Genomic DNA, 27,711 nt, shown 5'->3' on the forward strand with positions numbered 1-27,711 from the left:
TTACTCAAACATGAATTGAGTATCTACTCGAATACGTGTGTCCAAGTGTCCGACTCGGTTATTTTGTAGAAAAAAGTCAAGTTTTTAGTTTAAAATGAAGTATCCAAGTAAAGTGTCGTGTCGAACACGACACGACACCCCGTTGCTGAGGTAAATGAAGGTGTCGGAGTAACACTGCCTTACATTCAATTTAACTGCTGAATCAATAGCACATATTCTGCACCAAACATCATTCAGATTAGTTCTTATAATTACCATGAAATTAACATCTTGAATCCAACGAATAAACCAAAAGAAATATGGGGAACATTTAGTCGAATATAAAGGGTAGTCAGATCAAACTCCGCAACAATAAATTTTTTAAGTAATATGAGATGTAGCTATTCTCCAAAAAAAAACCACGAAATTATAATAATACTATTAGTATTTATACAGACGATCACAAAGCGCTGTGGAATTTTACTACCATATTTGAAGAACGATTTCAGAAACAAACTCCATGTACACTAACTAAGAGAAACCAAAATTCCTATCAGCCACAAAAAAAAAGGTACCGGAAACTCGTGGACATCTGAATTTGCAAACACTACTCCAGATAGAGGAGAAAGTATGTATTTATTCAGTGGAGTAAACTGAATTGATTGATGAATTATCGAGCATCAGCTGAAGTGAAGGAGTCTGCAAATCCAGTAGGCCTAGCAGGTATACTTCCCCTGCTATCATTCAGGCTTGTGCTGCAGCTATTTCCATTGCTTTTATCTGCTTCATCCTGCCAGCCCTTTAACATCTCTCTAAGTGGCAAATTGTAATCAATGCCTGAATAATCTTCTACGTCATCAGCAAATGGCTTCCATTTATCGACGAGTGGGGCAAGCACACTTACAGCATGCCCCATATCTGGCCGATGGTTTGGGTCTCTGGCAGTGCAATGCCCTGCAAGATCAGCTATGATGGTTATGATCTCATATGCCCCTTCTTTGATATTGAGAGATGGATCAATTGCAGCCATCAGAGTCTCTTGGCTTGTTTTTATTCTCCAAAACCACTCAGCTAAATATCGACTCTCTTCGGATCGTTCCTCATCGAGTGCCATTAATCCAGTCAAAAGTTCCATTAGTACCACCCCAAAGCTAAATACATCAACTTTAGTTGACACTTTCCCTGTCACTGAGTTGGAGGAGCAAGAAAGTTTGTTAAGATTAGAATTTGAAATTTCTGATGAAAACAATTGATAAATTTAGAACATTCAGGTCAGAAAACTGTCTAGCCATGAAAGATTACAACCTGAAAGAATTTCTCAAGTAAGGATGATAAGTAGTAGTAATTACATAAGTGACATGGATTTTCAGTTATCCATCCAGTGGAATTAATGATTTTCAAAGCATGCTTATTATAATCGCATATCGTCGATGAACAAAAAAACTAAAGTGATCGACTGATCGTCAACATAGAGCGAACTGCATATGATTCATATTATTATATAGTCAACCTGAGATGTATAAGGAACAATATCATGAAAGCTTGCTAATGTCTTTAACTCCGTTATCGGCATTGCTAAAAAAGGAAAAATGGTTTGTATTGGAATGATGAAGTAAACTAGAATGATAATTGGAACAATGAATGTAACATACCAGCATATTCAGGAGCAAGGTACCCAAAAGTTCCTGCAAGCCTCGTGCAAACAGACTTCTCTCTGTCAGGAGCAAGTTTGACCAACCCAAAGTCGGAAACTTTAGCCCTAAACTCGTCATCCAAGAGTATATTCGAAGATTTGAGGTCACGATGTATGAAACTTTGATGTGCTAAGGTGTGAAGATATTCCATCCCTCTTGCAACATCCAAAGCAATAATGAGCCTCCTTTTCCATGACAACGGTTCTAACTCAAGGTCCCTCCAATGGAAGAGATGCTTGCTTAGAGCTCCATGAGGCATGTATTCGTAAACCAAAAGCCTTTCGTTGCCTTCAGTGGAGTAACCAAATAGAGATACTAAATGTCGATGTCTGACCTTTGACAACACTGCAATTTCAGCCTGAAATTCATCCAATTGTTTAGTGTTAATCACTCCAGCCTCCATTCTCTTAACAGCTATATTAGTACCATCTTCAAGTTCTCCCTTATAAACAATTCCAAAACCACCGCGACCAAGCTGATTTTCCGGGGAAAAGTTATTGGTCACTTTACGAAGGATCTGGACTGATATAACCAGGTTCCCAGAATCTATCACATGAGAAGTAGAATTTGTTATTGCACTACTGTTTCTACTCCCAGAACTGCTACCAGTTTGGGTAAATAAGCTTCCCGTGTTGTTACTCGAGACTGCAACCTTAACCATATTGTCTGCATCATATGGGTCCTTCGGATGAACAACAACAGAACAAGGTGCCTCAACACCGCCTTTATTCTTCTTACAACAGAACATATAGAACAGGACAGAGAGAAGAACTAACACTATAGCAGTAGCAATAGCAGCAACTACAATAAGGAAGGTCAGTCTTTTGGATTTTTGAGGTCTAGTATCCTCCTCCGATGAGGAAGAGCTAGAATTATGCTTCGAGGCAACAACAGGGGAATGCATCTTTTCAGGTGACGGTGGTCTCACACTTCCTTGAGACGAGCCAGGGGATGAACTAGGTACTGGGGATCGAAGCATTGGCGGGCTAATAATCAAGGGTGGTGAATCATCAACAGGAGGTGGCAATTTTTCACTATGATTAGAAACAAGAAAAGGATTTCCATCAATGATGATTTTAACACCAGCATTGAATTTAGGCAAGGGAGGCTCAAAATCGTTTCGGGCTACATCTAACAATGTCAAAGACTTCAGCTGAGTAATGTTTGCAGGTATTTGGCCAGTTAGATGGTTTCCTGCCAATCTAACTTGACGCAACAAATCTAAGCTACCAACTGAAGGACTAAGAGTACCACTAAGATTTCTATTAGGCAAATTAAGAGCAACAACTTTGGAGTCAGAATTGCAAGTCACACCTAACCAAGGTCCTTCACAAGGATCATTACCAGACCATTCAGAAGCAAGAGCAGTTGGATAATTCAAGCCACCAAGAAAATCAATAAGAGCATTAACTTGTGGTGCACATTGAGCTCCAGGAATTGATTGACAAAATGAATTGAACTCATAAGAGACATTACCAGATTTGAACTTCGGAATCGCACCCATTAACATATTGTTGTTCAAATCCAATCTCTCCAACTCCATCAAAGCCAAGCTTCGAGGGATCGGTCCAACGAGCTGATTCCTATTAAGATCAAGATTTTTCAATGAGATTAAATTTCCAATACCTTCTGGGATAGTCCCAGTAAAGTGATTCCCATGAAGCCAAACCTCAGTAAGATAAGTCATTGAAGCAATGACATCAATAGGCCCAGTCATTCCTCCATCTTCTTGATCATTCAACCAAAGAATCTGCAACATGGACTGGTTGAAACTCAAAGGTATAAACCCAGATAGTTTATTATATGAAAGTCTCAAAACACTAAGAGATGGCAATGATCCCAGAAATTCAGGCAATGGACCAACCAAATTACAATTACTCAATGAAAAATTAGCCAATTCTGTTAATTTCCCAACATCATCAGGCAATGACCACCCTTTAGTTGCATTAAGAGGGTTATTATCCAATTCCAAAACCCTAATACTAATAAGCCCATCAAAGAAATCAGAAGGAATTTCATCAAAATTATTGAAATCTAAGTATGCAAATTCCAAGTCTGATAACCCACTAAAACTTGGTAACTTCCCATGAAAATTGTTCCTTTGAAGACCCAAATTTGACATCTTTGAGAGCTGATTTAGGTCACTAGGAAGTGTACCTTTAAGCCCTAAACTCTGAACCTGGATTTGGGTGACCCGATTACCCGAACAAAATATATGTTTCCATTTAGACCCACATGGATCATCATCATTCTTCGGCCATTGAAGAAGTTCTGGGTTTTCCAACCCTTTTCTGAATTCATTCAGGATTTTTAAGTCATTTGGGTCAGTTACACAGAAAACAGTAGAGATCAAACAAAAACCCAACAATATTACCCACATAAAAATCTCATCTTTTTGCATGATGATTCTTAATTTTGAAAAACAACACAATCCCACAAAAATTTACATCAATGTGAGGGATTTTTAATCAATCCCATTTGGAAATATTGATGAAAATGTGATCAAGAAGTGAACTTTAGCGATAGAAAATGAAAATGTAGGAATTAAAACAGCAGAAAAAGTGTAAGAAAAGAAATGAATGTGTGAGAAACAAACACAGAGACAAAGAAGATTGTACTGTATTAAGTATTTGTGTGATGGCAATGAAACTTTGTCTTACGTGAAAAATATAGATTTATGACGGTAAAAAATTAAAAAAAAAAGGAAAATAAAATTAGAATGGGATAAGAATCATGAAGAAACTCTAAACTGATCCACTTTCTTTATTTGTAAATTTGGAATAAATTTGAGAATCCAGAATTTTTGAGGAGTTTTTCTGGGGAATGCCGTACTACTACTACTACTACTACATTTATGTACAGTTGAGTGTAGTAATAGAAAGTGAGGAGGAGAGAGAAAGAGAGAGAAGATGTCAGATGAGTAAACAGTGTTAATAATTTATTATTAAGTGGAAAAATCGGATGAAAAAACGGGATTTTTCGGTTTGATTTATATTTGTAGAAAATTTCCAGAATATAATTTTCACGAGGAAGAAGCCATGTTATGGTATCTGTCACTATTGATATAAATAACGCCTTTTTCTGAAATGCCGCTTATTGAGGGTAAATTGGTAAAATCAAGTAATAATAAAAGGAGAAAAGAACAAAACAGTAACACCCTCTGCCTTTGGAAGTTGTCAATATAAGAAGCTTCTTGCCGACACATGTCACCTTTATACTATTATCACCTGAAGATCCAAGGGTTTGGTTCATATTCTACTACCATAAAATAAAAAACAAATTTTTTATTCACCATTTACCTTTGATATTTTAAATTTACCGTATATCTAGGGCCGGCTTTTACCATGATCAACATGTTCCATAGAACAGGACCCCTTAATGGTGATGGCCCAAAATAGAGAAAGTCCAAGTAGTAAAGAGAAAAGGTTTATCTGCTTATTTGGACTACTCTTTTTTCATAATCATAATTATATGAAGTGAAGAATCAAGAATGGACTAGCTATTACATTATTGAATCCTTCAAATATGAGTTTGCACAGGGCCTCTATATAGTTCGAGACGGCCCTACGTATATCATTTAATTTCTTGATAATTCACCATGTATTCTTAATAATTAAATATTATAAAGTTTTTTTTATCATTAACCCCTAAATCTGTTACCAAATCCTAATTAACCTGTATTTGAATCGTTAGTCGTAATTGAACACCATTAAAACACCATAAACTCTCTAGTTATTTTCCTCCATAACTCTCCTGCTTCTTCTTTGACCTTATGATGTGTTGTTTTAATGCTAATATGTTAGGGTAAATGAGTGAAATAGAGATGAAATAAGGTTTAGTAATGGAATTAAGGCTTAATGATTTTAAAAATTGATAATCGTTATCATTAAGGGTACATGGCAAATCATCAAGAAATTGAGGGGAATACGATGAGTTTTGAAAACATAGAGGGTATATGGTGAAAAAAAAAATTGGTCGAGAGTATAGGGCGAAAAATCCGTTTGATAAAAAAAATTGTCGAGAATATATGGTGAAAAATCCGTAAAATAAAACTAACTTGAAATGCCATTTTTCTTCCCTACTCATAAACCATTAGCAGCATCCTTTTTTAAAAAAATGTTTTTTTTTGTAAAAATAAAAGATTTAGGTACTAGGTTTAAGTAAATTTGTAAAGTTTTAATAATAAGTTTCATAATCTTTTAGTAAGTTCAATCATTCTAATATCTTTTGAATTTCAGCACATTTTCAAATAGGTTTATATAAATAGTGATAAATTAATTCTAATAAGTTCAGAAAGATAAAGGGAAAAAAAAGATGCTTTTAATTTCCTAACCAAAACTCTGCATAATATATCCACTTCTTGAAATGTTAAATTTTTTTTATTGTGCAAAATAGATTTATAAAATACTCATGTCGTTCCATTTTGTTGCTCATTTCTGAGATATTTTCTTGTTTTCTTTAAACTTGAATTGCAAACATATACCTAATAGGAGATGTCGAGATGGTATGAGTTATAGTGCACTTAAGAATGAAAGTGGATCAGAGAAGATACCTTATAGAATAGTACAAAGGTGTTATATGGAGATCATGGATGATTCGGGTACCAAAATCCTTATAATGAGATCTAACTATCCTCATATAATGATAATCGGTCAATAGAGAGAATCACTACTATTTGAGACAATTTTTAGTCACGTTGCAATGAAGCACTTATGTCAACAAAATACCAGTCGACATATTTAGATAGTAGATCCCCGTGCAACTATCATTTGGACAATATCCTAGATCAAAGAAATTTAAATTAGTACATTATTAGGGCTTGTTCTGTTTTTTTTTGAATTAATTTATCTAGACTTGAAAATTTATGAACTTTTCTTATTTGTTATGAACTTTCCTTAACTTTTCTTCTTAACTTTTTTTCCTGAACTTTTGCTCTCTTTTTTTTTTTCTGAATTTTTCTCTTCTCTTTTTAATCTTCTGAAAATAAGCCAAATTAAGGTGAAAAAAACTAGCAAGCATTGCTTATTACATGTTCTAATTATTGAAATTTAATGCAACGGTCAATTATTCAAGTGAAAAGATTGCAATATGCAGACAAGGTACTAGCTTGACAATAGCTACTTCCATGTCCAAGAGGCTTGTTTGTGGTTCAATCCTCACCATTAGCAATGTGGTGACGATTTGAGAGAGCGTGTGGCCGTGTGCCGTGTGTAATACTGTAGGCTCGCTTTATATATGTTTATAATTTGAGAGAAGACATGCAATGGTATGACAAATTATGTCTAAAAAACGAAAAAGATTAAAGAATGAAAACGGGAAATTCCCCCTAATTAATATAAAATTTATTCTTCTATTATAAAAAGAAGGTATTTCGACCAAATCTCATAATATCCTTAATTACAGATGTTGCGTAAAAAACATCTATATAACCGTAGTTAGCAGATAAAAAACTAGTAAAGTTCCACCTCTAGTTTTTGCTTTGCCAAATTCAATAATAGTTGAGATAGAAAAAAAGGAAAGATTGATGCAAGTTGATAATGAAGATGTGGATTTCTTATATAATGGGATTTAGATCCTATCTTTATCATGGATTCTCCCTGCTTACTTGTGGTGAGGCAAATCTGGTTATTGCTTTACTTTATGAAGTTGGTCTTAATAATCTGAGAGAATTAATAGTATACGTAAATGTAATATCCCACTTTTTTGTTTGTTTGTTCTCATTGGGTCCTTTTCATCTTAGGTCACTCCCCAATCAAAGGATTTATCCTTCATCACACAACGCAAATTTAGGTCTCTTTGGATATTATTTATGTTGTTTAATTATGGTTACTTACTTGCACCTATATACATCTTCTTCTCGCTACTTTTTATACCCAAATTAATTTTAATGTAATAATTAGAGGCAAAAGTTCAGTATACGGTTTGAATTAAGACCTAATCCAATCTTATCCGAACAAAATTTGGATTTTCATTTTCCATTTCGAATCCAAACCGATTCGAGTTTGAACCCGATTCAATTCAATCCGAATTTTTACACTCTAGATTGGATCCGATCCGAAAATCCTTTTTCTAAAACTCTAGTTTTTCGATGAAATAAATTAAACACAACATAAGCCTAGTAGATTTAGGAAATGAGGAATTGAGTGTTGTTAGAGTTTTAGGGGATCGGAAGGGTTGAAGTGATATGCTTATTGGGCTACGGACTAGACTTTTCTAAAAAAAAAAAATCAGTTCAGTACTTAAGCCCAATCTAGATACATAGCATATTGCTATTCGGTTATATTAAATTTTTGGATCCACTTACTCTCAATCCAACCCGATCCGAAAATTCATTTTTTCAAAATATCTCAATCCGAATTCAATCCAAATATAGTCTGAATCCGATCCGAATTACTAATTCGGATTGGATTGAATTGGATCTTATCTGAATAACTTTCAGCTAAGATAATCCATAATTTTACTCTTGTAGGACAATTAGTAGGCTTAGGCTATGTTTAGTCCACCTGAAATTTTCTGATCTGAACTTATCTAATATGATATGATATGATATGATCTGAACTTATTTTTTCTGATCTGATCTGAAATTATTTTTTCTGATCTGATCTGATTACAAGATCTTATCTTTTAGATTTCTCTCTCTATATAAGAGAAAATATAGTCATGTCAGGTATTGTTTGATTCGTCTCAATGAGTACTTTATTAATATTCAATAATTATAATTTTTACTAATATGTAATGAAAGATATTTAATAGTAAAAATGAGTTTTTAAAACTGACTGATCTGATCTGATCTGAACTTATTTTTTCTGATCTGATCTGATTAAATCTGAAATAAGCAAAAATAAGGTGAACTGAACATAACCTTAGTATAACAAGCAACTTAGAAGGTCATTAATTACTTCTTGAACTAAATAGGGATAATATATAGTCAAACAAGAGTTGGAGTACAGTCTACTATCATACCACTACTATTTTATAAGACACGTCTATGGAGAATCTTTATAGTAAACCTGGGTGTACCATGCTCATGGTACACCCAAGGTTATTTTCGTCAAATGAGTAAAATGGGCAAATAATCAAATGAGCAAATGATCAAATGAGCAAATGAGTAAAATGAGCAAATGAGCAAGTATTTTTACTCATTTAAGAAAATGAGTAAACACTTTTACCCAAATGAGCAATCTTTGTCATTTGCTCATCAACATCTTCATTACTTTCAGATCTGGAAATTTCTTTTTTTTTTTTTGCGAATTCAAAATCTCCATTGTTGGAAGATTTGGAAGGAGGAGAGAGAAGAATTGAAACAACAACAACAACAACAAAACAACTGAACAAATAAGCAACGATTAAAACAACAACAACAGAACAAATATGCAACAATAGCGTTGGAAAATCCTAAACCCCCAATCATCATGAGAAATTTCTTAAAATTAATAAAAATGGCGAAAAAATGGGAGAAAAATCATGAGAGAAAAAACGAAGAAGAAGCAGGAGAAGAAGTGGAGGTACTGGAATGAAAATTCGAAAAAACTCGCGTCGCCGTTAATGAACAGCACTGGAATGGAGAGCAGATGAAATGGAGGAGAGAGAAAGAGATTGATGCGTTGATGATTATGATTAATACGAATTGCGGTGATAATCAGCGTCATGTTTCGAGGTTTCATGGAGATTCAGATGAAGAAATGGAGGAAGCAGATGATGATGGTGGTGAAGATTGACGGAAAGAACAAATTAGAAAACTGAAGTTTTAGTTAATTACGAAAATGTCCCTGGGTGTACCATGCTCATGGTACACCCGGGTGTACCATGAGTGGACTCCACGTCTATGTGTTGAGTTCAATGTATAACAAGTTAACAACCCACATGCATGTTTAGACATTAATTGAGCCAAACGAACATTTCAGCCGGATAATCTTTTGTCTTTTGTACTATTGTTTTGAGGAGGGGGGAGGGGGGATTTGGATTTTTTCTCTCTCTGATATTAGTTCAATAATGGAATAAGAATAAGTCTATCTAGATGTACGTAACCTACTCGAGCGTTTCCCAAAAAAGCCCAGTAAAGATAGTAACGGATCTAGAAATTATATACAATGTGGTCATTAATTATAAATGAAGCCTCCACCCCGTGCAACCCACCACGAGCAAGTCGTAAAACCCAAAAAAAAAATTCACCATGGTGGAAACGTCAGGCCGAACGTTTCCACGGTGGACTTGAATTTTTTTTTTGGGTTCTGTTGGTGGTTGTGCGTGGTTTAGTTGGTGGTGTGCGTGGTCTCGGTGGTGGTTTGCGTGGTTTCAATGGTGGTTGTGGGGATGGAGGTGGTGGTTGTGAAAAAAAAAGAAAAGAAAGAAAAAGGAAGGGTAAAATTGAAAATATTTGGTAGAAACAGAGCAATATTAAGTAATTTTGGAACGATATCTAAATACATGAGTGGATAACAGGCAGTCAGGCACTACCACAAAGCTTGGCGACAGAAGGTTTGAGTATGAGAAAACACAAGTTGGGATGAGATTCAAACTTTGTTCACTGTGAAAACAAAAATTCCACAAGATGAACAAATTTCCATCTATAAAATTTTGACACATAAGATAGAGAAGTCGAGAAGATATGCTACTGTTTCAACTGAACAAATGCAAGTACAATAATTTCTTAAACACAACATTATTATTCCATTGTCCAGTCAATGCTTTTTGTATTTTCATTAGAACAAAAGAACCCCATTGATTGAAGACCTCATTTTACCTACCTTTCAAAATGTTCAATCATGATTCATAAAGTTATCTAGGACCATGCTTGTCTGCTAATTAGTTGAATCATCAATTTTAGATTTCAAAGCATGCCAATATCGTAACTAAGTATCTTCTGAATGATATATGCTTGCTCCAATAAATCAGGCTTTTATTGCACCATGAAACCAAAAGTCTTTTACCATTTTCACCGTCAATCTGCATTGTAAAACCAGTATGATTGCAGACACACAGGCACAAGGCTATTCTCATCATATTATCACCATCAAACCCAATGAAATTCTCAACCCGAAAACGAATTTTTATAACCATGTTTTAAATCCGGAGAGTTATTCCCTCATCTACGTTGGATTTTGGTAGTGAACATCACTTGGGCTTCGGGATTTTACACATCGAAAACTCCAAATTATTCTCATATATGGAGTCTGAGACCCATTTTACAAATATTAGAAGTTTATAATAGTTTCCGGCTTTCCGCTTCTTTTCACTATGCACAAATTTCCTAGACATTGACAAAAGAGTCTCTCATAAGTTTACTTTAACCATTAATTTACATGGCCTAAAGAAGCAGAATATGAAATATCAGAAAGAACAAGTTCCATAATTGCTCCTAAGTATTTTCCTTCAGAAAAGGAACATTTTTCGTGTAATGTTTCTTCATCTGATCAATGACCTTCAAAGTGAAGGCTTCATCCTCTGGGTAGTAAGCAATAGGATCAGATAATAAAGGGTTTTGAAGATACATCGCACCTTCAAGTGTCGCATGAAGACAATAAGCTGCATATGTGATGTGGTAGCCGCCTTCCTGGATGATGAGAAGTTGGCCATTGCAATGTGTATTGGCCAAGTTGCGAATAATTCTTCCTATTTCTCTGTATCCATCCATTGTCAAGCATTGTCTTCCATTTGGGTCAAACTGAGGATACACAAGTTATCACCATCAGAAGTTTAACTTTACCACACTATGGTTGACAGTTAGAGAATACTTTCATCCTAAAACAAGTATCTTCTTAGTGTGATGATTGCGAGAAAAATCTGAAGATATGTTACCTATTTCAGAAAGATGCTAGTACATAATGATTAAGCTAATAAATTTGAGGGAATTAACAGAGATGCCAGAAAGAGTGGAAAATGCTAATTTCTGGAAACTTATTGTTATAATCTTTTACTTCAGAAACCTTGTGCACATTCAACTGTAAACTACTAAGAATTTTAGCACCTCTAGTGGTTCAATACTTTAACCAAAATGTGTATCACAATCAATATTGATAACCTAAATCGGTAGCCATCTACTCTTGAGTCTTGACTTAGCAAGGGCTAAGGCAGTTTATCTCTCAACCTCCCTATACCTAGGCAGCTGCTTCTATAATATCGAGATTCAAGAACATAAATCAATCAGCAGTCTTAATTCTATTGTACCCAACTGACTGAAGCATGTCGCCGTGAGTTGTATATAGTGCATGCAGCATGTTTGGTTCAACTCATGGAATAGAAAGAGAATGGAATTAATTATAGGTAAGGAATGGTAACAATAATTGTTACCTTTATTGGGTGTTTGGTTCCACTATGGAGATGAATCACTTACAAGTTATAAGATTGAGGAGGGTAAGCTAATAGGGCGGAAATGGTTAATTTTTGAAAAAACAGACATTATTAGCCCCATCCCTCTTACCAAACAACATGTAATGGAAATGGTATCTTGTTCCCATTTCAACACTTAAAAATCTCACAAGTCATACCAAACATATGCTTAGTCTTCATGCACTACTTCAGTTTATATTTTGGTATTTGAAAGTATGATAATGTAGAGCATATTACTCTGACCTAACACAACCTGAAATTGACCTGGCCCTACGCCTCTCGTTTATTTATAGAGGCCCTTATGGCTCACACAAAACCACACAGGTAGGACTATGATTAGGAGATCATATGCACAAGCCCATTAAAAACATAAAATGCAACACCCAGGAGGACAGAGGTTGAGCAACATGAGGATCAAAGGACAATCCTACCTATTAAAAATTGAACTCCCTTCAGTTTTCCTATATATGATGGACATATCTATGACACACCTTGGAGCCTGGTGGACTGTAGGAAAGGAAACAAGGCTACAAATGAGCTCAATATGTAACAGGAATCTCAACTCATGAGATTCAGACTACAAAGCATTAATGAGTACCTTAAGTCTCAATAAAAACAACTTACCGCACTTGAGTCTTGTCCAACAACCAAGACAATCATATCTGGTTCAAATTTTTGAACAGCTGGAATAACAAGCTCCTTCATGGCATATTCATATCCACGATCCCCACTTCCATTAGGCAAAGGTATGTTTATATTATACCCAAACCCCACTCCTTCACCGAGCTCATCAAGGGTTCCGCTTTGGGGGTGTGATGGTCCCCAAGAACCATGATTCATATGAAGGGATATTGTAAGAACTTCATTGGAACGATAGAAGCCTTCTGCAGTCCCATTTCCATAATGAACATCAATGTCAATAACAGCCACTTTAGCACGACCAAAATCCAATGCTAATTGAATGGCGAGACCAGCATTGTTTAGAAAGCAATATCCATCCGCTTGAGTTGGCTGAGCATGATGACCAGGTGGCCTGACTAATGCGTAAGCAATGTTACCATGACCATCTAATATATGCTTCATAGCTGAGAGCGTAGTGCCAGCAGCAAGAAGAGCCGCTTCCCAGGAGCCAGGGTTTAGAAAAGTTCCACAACAAATTGTCTTCCCTCCAGCTTTATCTGCTTCTTCCAATTCGTTGATGTATTCTATGACATAATGGCCAATATCAGACTATCAGACATAAGTCTGTTAAGAAGCTGGGAATGATGAACATTTATTTTCACTAGTTAACTGACATAAAGAATCATTCTAAAATTGTTTACTTTACAATTATAAATGGCTTAAATGCATGGACGGAAATTATATAACTTGGATTACGCCTTGATGCAGTCTTGCGTAGTTTAGGTTTCAGAGAATCAGTTTTCATCTCCAAATGTTTATCAGCAGGGATTCATTTATTTGCACAACATCTTTAATTCTGAAATCTCCTGTCCTATACATAAACTGCATTAGTGCCCAAAACCTATTTCAACTGCTGGTTTGTGTCCAAAACCTATTTCAATCAGCTAATTTAATAGCTTCCTCTAGTAGCTACTCCCGCAACTAATCTAACAATTAACAGCTACTACAACAACTAGTTTTTCCCAACACATCAGGAATCTTCAGTCATATACATAAACTTTATTAATAGTTGTCTTTGTCTAACTCCTTAATAAATCAATTACATAAGTTCCTCACTCTCATGAAAGAAAGCATGTCACCCACATTGTCCACATATAGAAATTTCAGTCTATAACCAAACATGATCAAGAATCAATATCACCCAACATGCCATCCAAATATCCAATTATCCAATACAATCCCATATGCCCAAAAAGAAACTAAACCAAAAAGGATGTGTTATATGATAAACTTCATTGTCCCTAACACAAACCCCCGCCGAACGAGAGTTTGACCACAAACTAGCAAGATTCCATCCTAAAACAACTAGTAATAGGTGGAGTAACCCACCAATCTTTAATGTGGACAACTATCCCAACTCATATGCTGGATATACTCCTAACATTATGCTTCTCTGTTTCGAATTACTCGCTACACTTTGACTTTGACTTTGATCCGATGCACCAATACATTGACTATTAATATCATTAATTGTGTATTAGAGTAAAGTATAAAAAAATGACTTTACGAAAATATATTTTGACACGGATCCAACAACATATTATTATAACATTTTATTTTAGTAAATAATGCATGGTTAAACCTCATAGATTCAAAGTGGAGCGAGTAATTCAGAAGGGAAGAAGTAATATTAAAAAGATTTAACCTGGAGAGTGAAAAGAGTAGAGCTCGGATACAGAAGCATGTCTTCCTTGATGCCAAGAAATGAAAGGAGAAATGGGGCCCCGTTTTAAGATAGAGACCATGTTTCGGATCCTATCCCCATTTTCAGGGTGCTTTTCAAGGACGTCTAGGAAACCCGGGTCTGACCCGGTATCGAACACCCCACGACCCGTATCGTGCTTCAACATCCCCTCCTCCCAAAACACATGAATTTTTTCTACCTCTGCCATGGAATATGGATCAATGAATTACTGGAATTTCTTCTGGATTTTCAACACTTGAGTTGATAGCAGACTTAATCCGCCATTAATTTGGTAAGTTAGATTTCCAACTCTTGACCAGTTAGATTTCAATCTGGTATTGGGTACTTCAGTACTTGGGCTGAGGTCATTAGTTCATTTTTGTTTAACCTGCTTAGATTTGGGCCTATTTGGTAGCCCATTTGAAGAGACAACATCTTTACTTATTAATGAAACTGGTTGGATCACCACGTAACGTGCGTAGTGGACATGAGTAGGGTTTATCGTACGAGTTGAGTCCAAATTGTACTGGACTCGATTAGGCTTGTGAGCTCGACGAGTTTGATAAGTGAAGCTCGGCTTGTGTCATGAGCTTTCCTCAAGGTTCGAGCTCAATTTGAGGAAAATAAGAATAAACCAACACAACATTAAGACAAATAGAAAATTCATATTTGATATTTGACAAATCTTGTAGAATTATAGACTAAATTCAAAAAGTACAACGAATAGACTTATTTTATTTTATTTTACATGCTAACCAAATGAATTATCCCACTTACAAATATACATAAATAATCGACAAACTAATCTAAAAGGATAAAAAAGAAAAGATATGAATTGTTCAATGGAAAAAATTATATAAAAGGATAGGCATTATAACTTTTTAAAGTGTTTTAGCATATAATAACTTTTCAAAGGCTTTAAGTTAACTTAATTTTTTATATAAAATAATAACCAAGCTTGTTCCCGAGCTTTTTGGGCAGAGCTTGGCCTAATTCGTCTTGACCCGTTAAGGCGTCGAGCCGGCCCTGAACTCGAACCGACCTTTGACCGAGTCGAGCCCCAACTGTTCGCGAACAGCAGTTCTCGTTATCACCCCTAGACATGAGTTTCTAATAACTTTTCTAGATTCGAAATAATATATACTTCTTCCTTTTCAAAATAAATGAAACATTTTTAGAAAAAAACTCTTAAATAAAAGAGTAAAAATGCTGATTCAAGGCTGAAATTGACGAGAGCAAAGCCTTGCGTGAGATTAAAAAAATATATGCGAATAAACGACAACAATCAAATACTAGAATTCTAAGGGCTGTGATTTGCCCAAATATTATGAGAAAAAATGGTAATCAAAGGCTGAAAGCCTGAAATTGATGAACACACAAAAATTTAGCGACACCACGATGAAGGACAACAAAAAGATTACACAAAGAACAAAAAGGCTGAAATTTCTCCAACAATGTTCCCGGACAATCTTTGACACGCACTAATTTATACTCCTGCCGTTTTTATTTAATTGATAGATTTTCCATACATGGGTGTTTTTTTATGGTATCCAGTAGGGTTTTTCTCCAAAATTATGGATTTTAAATTTTCGTCCAAGTTGACAAAATTTTATGCACTCAACATAGGAATTTTCCCGAATTGTTTTACTGTAGCCAATGTGAGTTTAGACATTAAATGTGAAATTGTTTTCATTTTTAAGGACTTGTCAATATTATATAGACTAAAAATGTACAATTAAAAGAAAGTACCTCCAAAAGAAAAATGATGCAATTAAAAAATAAAAACACAGGAATAATTGTTTTCGTTGATTGATAATGGTTTATCATACTCTAAGGACGGATCAAAGATCCATATTCCACATTTCCACTATCATACATGAAATACTTGTTCCTTTAATTCTTTCTCCTACTATCTATAACTTTGACCTAATACTAACCCACTAAATTAAATTTGATTGAACTCATTCAAGTAACGATCTAATAGGATCCTTCTTTTTTTAATTAAATTATTAATGAAAAATTTGTAGCTGAAATAAGGTGGGGGATTATTCAAGGTCACTGGACAAATATATAGTTCTTTTATGGGTAACATTGTACAAACATGATAGAGCACTTGCTTTGTCTAAGAAAAACATGATAGAGCACTTGTAAGTTGTAAGGCAATGTGTCAATGTGTCAATGTGTCAATGCGCCAAATGACGTCAGCTTGCATCTGAAAGTATCCACATATAATTTCTGAAAGTTGCAAGGACACACAGAATTATACGGAAACTAATAAAGTGAGGTTCCTGTTGTTGGAATGATAGTATAATGAAACTATGAATCAGTCCATTTACATTTTACAGCAGCATGCATGAAAACACAGCTGACCAGTACTTATCGAATACAATGCTATCATGTTTCTTTAATATGTTTGTGTGCTGCTTCTCCATTTTGTTCGTGGGATCATCTCTTCGAAAATCCATCATTGCTCATTCCATTGTGTTCTGTAGAGTGTATGATAAGCTATGATAATGCTCGGACTCGGGTATCTTGTCTGACACGGGTATGTGTCTAAGTGTCCAACTCGGCTATTTTTGTAGAGTTTTTTCAATTTTTTGCCTCTAAACGAAGTATTCAATTGTCCCATCAATTTTCGAGTGTCGAGGATCGAATATTGATACTTGAAATAAAATGAAGAGCCCAAGCAAATGAGAAAGTAATTATGTACTCCCTTTGTTTCAAAATATAAATCGTTTAAGGTTTTTGCACACAGATTAAGAATTTAGTTAATTTTAGTTAGATTTGCATGGGTAACAAAAATTGACATTAAATATTGTACTGATAATACAAAATAACCTATAAGATCATCTTGATAATATAAATTTGCATTTAATCTTACATTGGTATTATAGAATGCCTTATGTTTTGAAACAAATTCTTTTAGCTAAAATGCCTTATAATTTGAAACAGAGGGAGTATATATATAGAAAGCGGGCCATATAAACATTATATTGTACATGAGTCGAGTTACGTATTTTGTTTGTCAATCTTTACTTATTTTACACAGACAAATTAATTAAGCAAGCATGCATGATATTCTTATATGGTTGTCCAATTAAGGTACACTCAAAAGTCAAATCAAGCCTCGGTTATTATCATCTACTATCATTTTCAAATATACTTCTATGACAGTAGTAGGCAACATCATTTGTAATTGGAAAGCTTTACAAAAAAAAAAAAAAAAACCTTTGGTTTTGAGTTATGTGTCATATACTCATATTGCTATAGCTTATATTTACTCGGAACTAGCAAATTAGAGTGGACAAGTATATAAAACGAGGGTTTGAGTTTTGACTTTATATCATAAGATGCTTTATGGAGTAATAAAATTTCTTTTACTTTTATTTTTAATTTTAGGTAGTCTCACATCATATATTAAGAGCTTCTGAGCTTGTTAGGTTAACATTTAAATATATGAGAAATTAGAATTTCCTAAGAAGTAAACATATGTGTTGTTGTTTGATTGGCAACAACATGGAAGTTCTATTTCCGACAAAATGGAGAAAATAACTTACCTAGGCCTCTAAGTGGAAATTTCCATAAAAAATAGAATTTCCTATGTCAAACCAAACAAAAAAATGTACTTCCTAGGAAATAAAATTTCATGGACAATGCAAATTCATAAAAAGTTATACTTCCCAACTTCAACCAAACAAGCCCTAAAAATATAAGTCGTAAAACTTATTCATATATCATTGATGTACGTCTGTACACAAATACTCCCTCCGTTTCCTAAAGATTTCCCTCTTTCCGTTTAAGGGTGTTTCCAAAAGATCTTCCCTCTTTTGCTTTATTCCTTATTTGGCAAAAGAAATTTCCCTATTTATCCTCTTATGTCACTATCATATGTCCACCATTACATTATTAATTCAATTTTATTCCCTTTCTCTATCCTACTTTAACCCCTTTTATTTGTTTATTTATCTTAACTCCTTTCTCTCTCCTACTTTACTCACACCATGCCCCACACAACTTGATTTTCCTTGGTATCTGTAGGAACAGTAAGTGGGAAGATATTTAGAAAACGGAGGGAGTACTCCTCTATTTCTTTAGTTTGCTTGTTTTGACAGTGCGCAATTGTCAAAACACTTAATTAATTTGACCTTAAATATCTTTCACTACATATTAATCAAAATTATAACAATTGAATATTAATAAATTAAAGTACTTATAATGAATCAAATAAGAGCCTCATGATTATGTTTTTTCCTTATATATTGAGAATAATTTAGAAGATTCCATCTAAAGGTGAATAGTGTCAATATTTCAACTGAGCAAACTAAAAGGATACAAAGGGATGAGTACTATTATAAAATATATATGATATATTGATAAGCCCAAAAATTAAATCCGCTTATAAACACATAAACTTATATATATGAAACAATTTCGAGAAAAGATTTCTAAGAGATTGTGGGGAAAAAAAGAGAGTTAATTTATAGAGGAATATTATTGTGTCATGAAACTGATTGCTAAAATAATATAGTATTCCATCGTTTCTTTTGATTCACTTCACTTTGCGGGAGAACCAAGGTGGAAAACTAATAAAAGTAAGAGAGAAACTGAAAAGCAAAAAAAATAAACTAAAAAAGTGGAGAGAAATTATAAGGTGGTCTATATTTAAAAGTGGACCACGAGGATGGAAAAAGTAAAAAAAAAAAAAAAAAAAAAGATGGAACATGTAAAAAAACAGTTTACATATATTAAAAAGAAATAGATCAAAAAGAAAATTCTGTAGATTAAAAAAAAGAAATGGAAGGAAAATGAAACTTTCTTATTCTTTTCGTTTTGTTATTTTTCATATTTTAAATTCATTGCTGAAATAAATATCTATAATTATTTATTAGTAATAAAAAGTAAAATTTTGAAAAGTTAGAAACTAAACATTCAAATGAATCTAAAACCCTTGCTATTATATATAGTTGGATTCTTCCTTCGTTTAGTGATCATAGTTGCTGATAGTATTCCAATTAAGCATTCCTCTTCATTTTGGTTTTTCTCCTCCCCAAAAGAGAATGGTAAAAAGTCACTAGTTGGTTAAGATTAGGTTAAAAGCTAGAGATCTTTGATTCTGAAGATTGCACACACATGGTGGGCTCGATCGAATGAATCGTGAAGTGTATCTGCCTATGAAGTACAACTGTAGTGTATATATTAATATCCTGATGTAATAATAGTTATAATAATAATAAACTAATAAAAATAAAACATATTAGTAGAGGAACATGTGATCCCCATTAGTGGGAAATGGTATTGATGAATCATGAATATCTATATCATGATGCATGTGTGATGGCAGCAGTAAGAAATTGAAGCTAGCTATGAACTCTCCGGACTCCGGTACTCGATCACTTTCCAAACACTTAATTAATAATGTTGGACTAGTTATGATAGTACAGTGTACATTAATGATTGGATTGCAGCCTAGAGCTGATTCTTTTGACCCCGCTCGACCCCTTTTTTTTGCGAATTTTGGGCGGAATTTTTGGTCCCCGGTTAAGTCCAGTCCAAAGTTTTTTTAGTTTAGCAAGTCAAAAATAGCTTTTTAGTCTATTTTTAGGTCTGGTCCGATTTTGATTCGAAAAACCTGCTCATTTTGATCCGAAATAGCAGACTTTGGTCACAAAAATTTGATCCGACCCGACTAATGAGTAATTTTTTTAGGCGCGGCGCGACCCATGTTACAGCCTAATCCCCTAATAGCTTTGCAAGTATAATTATTTCCCACGCCCTTCCTTTTTCCATCTGTTCTTGAAACTATTATCTAGTTTAGCATATAATGTGGAGTGCTTCATATGATTTTAGTACTGTTAACTCGAAAAGAACAATACAAGAGGAGTGTGAATTGTAGTGTAGAATTTAATGTCCAAATAATGTGGAATTTAAAACATAAGCAATAAGGAACTTAGAGTGCAAGAGAGATTTTTACGTGGAAACTTCTTGTCTCAATACACAAGAAGAAAAACCACGACCTGATCAGGATTTAAACTCTGCACTGTAATAGGGAACCTCCTTTATTTCAACCTATAACATACACAAGTTCCACTCGTAACTCCAACTCCGATCCTTCACAAGTTCCACTAGGACTCTAACTCTCTAGAATTAACTCTAATTAAGTCCCTCAAGAAATCCCACAACTCTTTGCAATGATTTACTCAAATAAACCCTTCACCCTAGATAGACTGCACACAAAGTCTACGCATAAACAACAACAACTTACTCAAATTCCTAACTCGAACTTGATACAAGAATTCACTCAAACTCATAATATAACCAAGTCCCTCAATACAAGGGTTCACTCACACCCTTTAAACCCAAACTCAAATACAAACACTTGATAATTTGATTTAACTCTAGTATATAGAAACTAAAGAACTGTAAAAGAACATGACTCTTGTAGGAACTTGGAACTCACAAAAACTGACTCAAAACAAGGAATAGAAAATATTATTCTTTTGTAACATTATTCCTTAAGCAGACCTTATGGAATGACACAAGTCATACAATTTGAAATGAAGACAAAAGCCTCTATTTATAGCATGCACAAGACTTCAACATCACTTCCACTTATTTCTCCACTAATCCATAATCAGTTAGTTGGGAGAAACTTGGGGAAGAAGCAGTTAGCTTCTTGGGCGCAACTTATGTCATGTTCATGTAAAACAATTAGAGTAAATATAGGAACAAAAAGAAAATAAATACTTGGAGAAAAAGTAATGTTTTATCAAAATATAATTCGAGAGATATTTTTCAAAACTCTATTTTCTTAATTATGCCAAAATATTTTACTGAATTTTTTTTTCATAACACTAACATAAATACATGACTTTCTGTTCATACATGAACTCACGTCTACAAGTTCTTGCTCTCACAAAAACTCATTATACGTATTATAAATCTAGGCGTTTTATTTTCCAAAAACTGATAAAATAAGATTAAATAAACAAAATATATTAAAATCAAAGATCAAATTTATTTAAAACTATTTTATTTAAAAATTATCATTTATTTAAAAATTAAAGTTTATCCTAAAACAACTAATAATGCATATAATCTAAAAATAATAATCAAGTAGAGATTTATTAAGAAACAAAATCTAATTAAATCATACATATTAAGATAATTGTTGTGCATGTCTACATAAGTTTTGATGATGAGAAGCAATATGCATGTTTTAGAATATGAATGATTGTAACAATGGTTCAAGAAAGTTTATCAAGCTTCGAAGTTAATGAAAGGATGAAGACTTTGAAGAAATGAATATTCAAGATTTTGTTACATGTTTAGTTACTATGCGCAAATGTAATATATTAGAACTTTGTGATATATTGTGTGCCAAAGATAGAAATGTGAAATTGGGATGATTATTATTTTCTTAGAGTTAAGGAAATAATCATATTGATTTCATATATCTATATTAAAAATAAAAAATAATTCAAAATTTAAGATTATCAAAGAAAATGATTTTGATAAAGTTTTGATAAAAACCGATTTATGAAAGGATTTTAGAAAAACAGAGAATAAATAGTTTTTGTGAAAATCGGATTTAAAAAAACTATTTTAGAAAAGAATTTCGAAAAATAAAAAGTGCGAGTTAAGATAAAAAGAATACTAATTTGGCTGTCAATGTTTTAGATGAACATTGATTTGAGAAAAACTTATCTTCTTAGAGTTAAAAATAAAGATGAAGAAGATAAAGATTGTTTTCTAAAAAGAAAAGGTTTTATCCCTTAATTATAGGAGTAAAAGATAAACATATCTTTGAAAAGGATTTTCGATCAGTCCATAAGCTATAAAAGGGATTATAATTCGGTTTCATAACTCACGTTTTCAGAGAAAAATAATCGAGATTTCGAGAGCTGAAAACAGTTTCTTAAGGCACAGAGTATAGCACAGAGTTCTAGTCAGTTTTGGTAACTATTCAACGTTTGTAATTGTCTTCTAATTTGCTTGACTAAGAAGCACGATTTTGAGGATCTTTTCTTTATGTAATTTCATTATTATAGAGAGTGGCAACACTTAGAGTTAAGTGTTGTGGAGCACTACTAGGGTTAGTAGTGGGGGAATCTTATTGTATCAAGAGTTTATGATATTTTAGGATTCAAATAATAAAAGAGTTTAATTTGTGTGGACGTAGATCCCAGAGGTGAGATTGAACCACGTTATTTCTGGTGTTTGATATTTGTTTTCATATTGAATTACATTTTAGTTTTCGCAAAAATACAAATCGGAGAATTACGAGTAAATAACACTATGTTAGGCACAGTGCTATAGCAAAGTTTTTGTGAAAAGCGATTAGATTTACTCACTCAATTCAACCCCCCCCCCCCCTCTTCTTGAGTGTCACCTTGTACTCCAACAATAATAATATGCAACAGACTCGCTGAACCTTAAATACTTACGATTTCCTTTTGACACCTTGTTCCATTACCTTTCACATTTCCACATGCTTACATGAATCCTAAAAAATACTCATATTTTCTGCCTTCATGCTCCATGCTGCTCCAACTCAAGAACTGCATGTTGATAGCTCCACCTCTGGAATTTTGACGTGTAGTTCCTCTAAGGATCTTCACACTCATAGTTTCTGCTCAGGAACTTCTTGTTTTAACTCTGAAACTTCATCTTGCTGCTCCCACTCAGGAACTGCTTCGTAACTTCATATCCAATATTCCTCTTAGGATATACATAGGAACGCGTTGTTTGTGTTCCTTTTAAGAACTATTTTAGGAACTTTGTTGCTGCTTGCTTGTGTATCAATTTTCTTGAACTCTTCATATTTGGTTATAGTTTAGAATCTTACATAAAGTCTAGCAACACATTTGTATAATCAGACTTCTTCTCTCTTTGAATTTCCTCCTCAGGACCCTAACTTAATGAAATTCCCTCATGATGTGATATATTCAACCTTCCATGACTTGTTCTATGTTAATGTAATATGCAGATCGATGTCTAACACACATGCATGTTAGTTAGAAAATCATCATTTGCTTACAATCATCAAAACATTACATGACTCAACAAGCACCAAGTACCGACACTTGAGCATAGACTAAATTTATATACAAATAATAATAGTACTTATTGATGATAAATATATACCCAATTCTTCTGTCCAGACTAAAACTATAACTTACCTAAAGTAAGAAAATAAATCATAAAATTATATGTCCATTAGTAGATGATCAATGTATCATGAGGACCTAAATCTTTGATCCAAGATCAACGAGCTTTTTTTTTTTCTGAAAGGAGATCAACGAGCTTTATTCTCTGCATAATGTTGAATAGATTTGTCTGTTTGTAATACCTCTTTGAATGGCTTTTGCTCATTCTAGTAGTGGGATGGGACCGAAAGTATGAGTTTGAATGGCTTTTACCATTTCTTGATATGTAGTTTTATTCAAGTGAATAATATCTAATTACCTAGTTAATTATTATGTGTAATGTTTCCTACATAAATTATGACCTACCTTATGAAAAATCATAGCTTGTATAAAATGTGAATATGTGCTCCTTTTTTCTTTTTCTTTTTGTGTGAGGGATATGTGTTCATGTATAAGTGTATATATATAATCTTGATTAATAATTGGTATTATTGAAAATTATTGATCATAACCCCATGAACAGAAAATTAAATCTGCCTCATTACAAGAACTCAACTTTTAACTTTCGACCATATAATCCTAAAAAATGTCAATTATGTATATTCTCATAAGAAAAATGTTTCACCATATCGTACCTAGTACTAAAAATTATGCATAGACGTAGTATATTACCATTTATTTCAAACATAATGATATAAAACAATTTAGAACGATATATATATTACTTAACAATTTCATTTGTCATTTTTATTTTTTAAGAAAACATCCTCCTGGGACTATTGTCTGAATATAACAAAGGAAAATAAAATCCTTGACCTCGTTATATGGTCGGCCATCACTGATTGTCATCATCATAACTATCTTGATTACCGGATTCAAGTGTTGATTTAGGTGTTGTTTGGTTGGAAGCTATTTCCCTTGGAAATAGAAATTCCTAGGAAATGCATTATGGGTGTTGTGTTTGGTGGGAGGGAAATGGGAGAAGCATAGGAAATACAAATTCCAAGGGAAATAGAATTTCCCATGAAACATGGAAACACTCACCAAGCCCCCCTTGGTGAGTAATTTCCTAGGAAATGCAATTTCCTATGGTGTCAACCAAACAATTTTGTCTAATTCCTAGGAAATTAACAAGGGAAATAATTTCCCATGAAATGTAAATTCCCATGGGAAATTACTTCCCATGTGAACCAAACGAGACCTTAGGCCTCGTTTGGTTCACATGGGAAGTAATTTCCCATGGGAATTTACATTTCATGGGAAATTCTTTCCCTTGTTAATTTCCTAGGAATTAGACAAAATTGTTTGGTTGACACCATAGGAAGTTGCATTTCCTAGGAAATTACTCACCAAGGGGGGGCTTGGTGAGTGATTTCCCATGTTTCATGGGAAATTCTATTTCCTTGGAATTTGTATTTCCTATGCTTCTCCTATTTCCCTTCAACCAAACACAACACTCATAATGTATTTCCTAGGAATTTGTATTTCCAAGGGAAATAGCTTCCAACCAAACAACACCTAGTGTTCGAATTATTGGGTGCTTTAGTTGGCAAATGAACTACAAATACTCCCAGATTAATATATACAATGTCGTGAATAAATTTGATAATGACATGAAAAAGAAACTAATGGTGTCATGATCGATCGGCTAAGAATAATAGGGAGGTGTAAAATTAATAGTCCCACGTATAGATTTAAAATAATCAAGTCACTATTTAACCTAAGCTATATTAACTTTATTAAGCAGAAAAGACAAAAGTACAAGGCCTCGTTAGCCCGATGTCATTCGTTGTACTTACAAGTACACAGGGGCCGGTCATTACCAACTTTTGTAATACACCATCGTCACACCACTAAAACAGCTTTTCTTACTATTATAGTCTATATTGAAATAATACTTATATTATCTTCTAGAATTGACGTTCCAAGTGCGTATAGCACAAGGTATTTTCTTGACCTCAATCATAATTAGCAGTGAATTTGGATTTTGAATGTCGCCATTTAAAAAAGATAGACGTGTGACGTCCACCGAAGATGCAATATACACACTATATTTTTATACTATAAAAGAAAAAAAGTTTTTTTTACCAGATATTGCTGTGGTTTTTCAAAATTTATGGGGTATCTCTTATTTTAAAAAATGCACCAACTACTCTTACTGTTTCAATAAAATGCACCAAATGCCCTGAATGACTAACGGTGTTGAGTTTCCGTTAGTCATTAAGGTTAATTAACCTCTCTAATCCTAATTAAACCCTCTAACCCTAACCCCAAAACCCTAACCCACTAACACCTCACCCCACTCTAAACTCTAACCCTAACGTACTATCCAATCGACAACCACCACAACCCCCCCTCTACCCTCCCCACCCATGTACCCGTAGCCCCCACCACCACCCACTTCAGCCCACATTGGTAGCCTCCTTCCCCCACCAACGTACCCGCAGCCCCACCACCACCCACACAACCCTCACCACCACGCACCACCACCCACATACTTCCTAGCCCCCACTGCCTCCCCGTCAAATTCCCAATCCCCAACCCTCACCGCCTCCCCGCCGAATTCCCCAGCCCACACCCCCTTCCCGTTGAATTCCCAGTCCCTACCCCTCCCCTTCGAATTCCCCTAAAATCTAAGCGAAGGTGGCGTTTGCAGACTAAGGAGTGGCATTTGCAGTCGTTGGAGGAGAGAGCCCGGAAGATTTGGGTCGTGGGTCGAGGGAGAAGGTGAGTGGATTATAGGGGTTGATTTTTTACAGGTGGGGGGATGGGCAGCGACAGAGGGGACAGGAAGGGGGCTATGCTGGTGAGGGAGGGGTGTGGGCTGCGGTGGTAGAGGGGATGGGAGGACGTGGGGGCTGGGCTAGCGGCAATCATGGTGGTTGCAGGGGTGGAGGGAAGGGGGAGGGGAGGTAGGAGGGGGGATATGGTGCCTGGGTGGGTGGGTAGTTAGGGTTAGGGTTTAGGTTGGGGGTGGGTGTAGGGGTGTTAGAGGGTTAGGGTTTAAGTTAGGGATGTGGTGTTAGAGGGTTATGGATTAGGGTTAGAGGGCTTAATTAGAGCTAGAGGTTTAATTAAGGTTAATGACTAATGGAAACTTGACGCCGTTAGTCATTAAGGGTATTTGGTATTGAAACAGTAAGGGTACTTGGTGCATTTTTTTAAAATTAGGGGTGCCTCATGAATTTTGAAAAACCACAGGGATACCTGGTGAAAAAAACCGAAGAAAAAAAAATGCCAATTATAGAAGTAATACATCATGAATTATGGGTTAAATTTTCTAATGTCTATATGATGATGTGGTGTGTTTCATTAATAAGATCAGTATCTCAATAGTTGTAATCTTTTAAATAAGAATAACTAAAGTATTCATCAAAAGTAAGATGACGATCGTAAATATCTTGCTCTATTTTCTAATCTTTTACAATATTAGTAAGGCCTTTTCAGTATTGTACTTAATTCAAAGGGTAAATTTTGTCGCAATAATAACCGTCTATAAACTTACCAAACTAAAGAACCAAATGAAATAGCCGACAGCCACGACGAGGGAAGATTATTGTCCTAAAAGACAATTTTGCGCTAAAACGAACAATGCAAGCAAGTAAAAACAACACGATCATCCTTCAGGATTAGTAGTTTAGCACGGCTCTGTAGTTCGTGTGCACTCACAAACAACGCACGATGGAGATCAATATGTGCCCATATCAGAGAGAACATTTGTGGAATGAGAATATCGAATTTTTGGTGTGTATACAACAATGCAAAGGGGAAAATGGAACAGGCTAAAATCAAGGGAGGAAATCAATTAGCAAGGTAAGAGTCTTGTATATAACAGCTAGTAACCCACGCTAATAACGCCAAGGCGAGATCCTTGTAATCAGTGACAAACCAGCATGATTGCTGGGGTCCAAAAAGGACCATAGACCCACAACCCCTAGCCACATTCCAAGAGCCTAAGCTCGACCTCAACCTCGACAACACAAGCATTACGAGCAAAGAATTCATGATTGATATTGATAAATGTCTAACAATTAGATGCCACAATTACATGTAACAAATAATTATATAATGATTATATTTTGGTAAAATAAAAGAGAGACGATAAAAATTAGTATCATATAAAAAAACATAGATACTATATACCACAACATAAACATTATAAAATTATATGTATATTTATGCGTCAGATGCAACAGTA

The 27,711-nt window shown here is 34.5% G+C and overlaps 2 protein-coding genes across 3 annotated transcripts; both read right to left on the reverse strand.

The window, feature by feature from the left end:
• Positions 1–377: 377 nt before the first annotated feature.
• Positions 378–4,674, reverse strand: LOC104899848 (receptor-like kinase TMK3). 2 transcript variants are annotated; one of them, XM_057396168.1, is made up of 3 exons: positions 3,343–3,483; positions 1,632–3,256; positions 378–1,167 (listed from the first exon to the last, which is right to left on the reverse strand). In XM_057396168.1, exons 2-3 carry the CDS (start codon positions 3,214–3,216, stop codon positions 650–652), a joined length of 2,103 nt encoding a protein of 700 aa, XP_057252151.1. In that variant the 5' UTR covers positions 3,217–3,256; positions 3,343–3,483; the 3' UTR covers positions 378–649. The 2 variants fall into 2 exon arrangements, with proteins under 2 accessions (XP_057252151.1, XP_010685432.2); XM_010687130.4 differs by having other exon boundaries at positions 1,632–4,674.
• Positions 4,675–10,804: 6,130 nt separating this feature from the next.
• Positions 10,805–14,708, reverse strand: LOC104899849 (histone deacetylase 8). The gene is made up of 3 exons (XM_010687131.4): positions 14,329–14,708; positions 12,627–13,207; positions 10,805–11,337 (listed from the first exon to the last, which is right to left on the reverse strand). The coding sequence occupies exons 1-3, from the start codon at positions 14,573–14,575 to the stop codon at positions 11,032–11,034; spliced, it is 1,134 nt and encodes a 377-aa protein (XP_010685433.2). The 5' UTR covers positions 14,576–14,708; the 3' UTR covers positions 10,805–11,031.
• Between the last annotated feature and the right edge of the window lie 13,003 nt (positions 14,709–27,711).

The sequence above is a fragment of the Beta vulgaris genome, chromosome 7 (assembly GCF_026745355.1).
Source record: "Beta vulgaris subsp. vulgaris cultivar EL10 chromosome 7, EL10.2, whole genome shotgun sequence".
In the NCBI taxonomy this organism is placed as follows: domain Eukaryota; kingdom Viridiplantae; phylum Streptophyta; class Magnoliopsida; order Caryophyllales; family Amaranthaceae; genus Beta; species Beta vulgaris.

What these genes read in the sequence shown, in the direction of transcription:
- LOC104899848 (XM_010687130.4), bottom strand. Translation starts at nt 4,074, where the DNA reads ATGCAAAAAGATGAGATTTTTATGTGGGTAATATTGTTGGGTTTTTGT. An exon ending in CCTTGCTCCTGAATATGCTG is followed by an intron (nt 1,168 to 1,631) that starts GTATGTTACATT and finishes CCTCCAACTCAG; the next exon opens with TGACAGGGAAAGTGTCAACT.
- LOC104899849 (XM_010687131.4), bottom strand. Translation starts at nt 14,575, where the DNA reads ATGGCAGAGGTAGAAAAAATTCATGTGTTTTGGGAGGAGGGGATGTTG. An exon ending in CTACTCTTTTCACTCTCCAG is followed by an intron (nt 13,208 to 14,328) that starts GTTAAATCTTTT and finishes ATTATGTCATAG; the next exon opens with AATACATCAACGAATTGGAA. An exon ending in TTGGACAAGACTCAAGTGCG is followed by an intron (nt 11,338 to 12,626) that starts GTAAGTTGTTTT and finishes GTGTATCCTCAG; the next exon opens with TTTGACCCAAATGGAAGACA.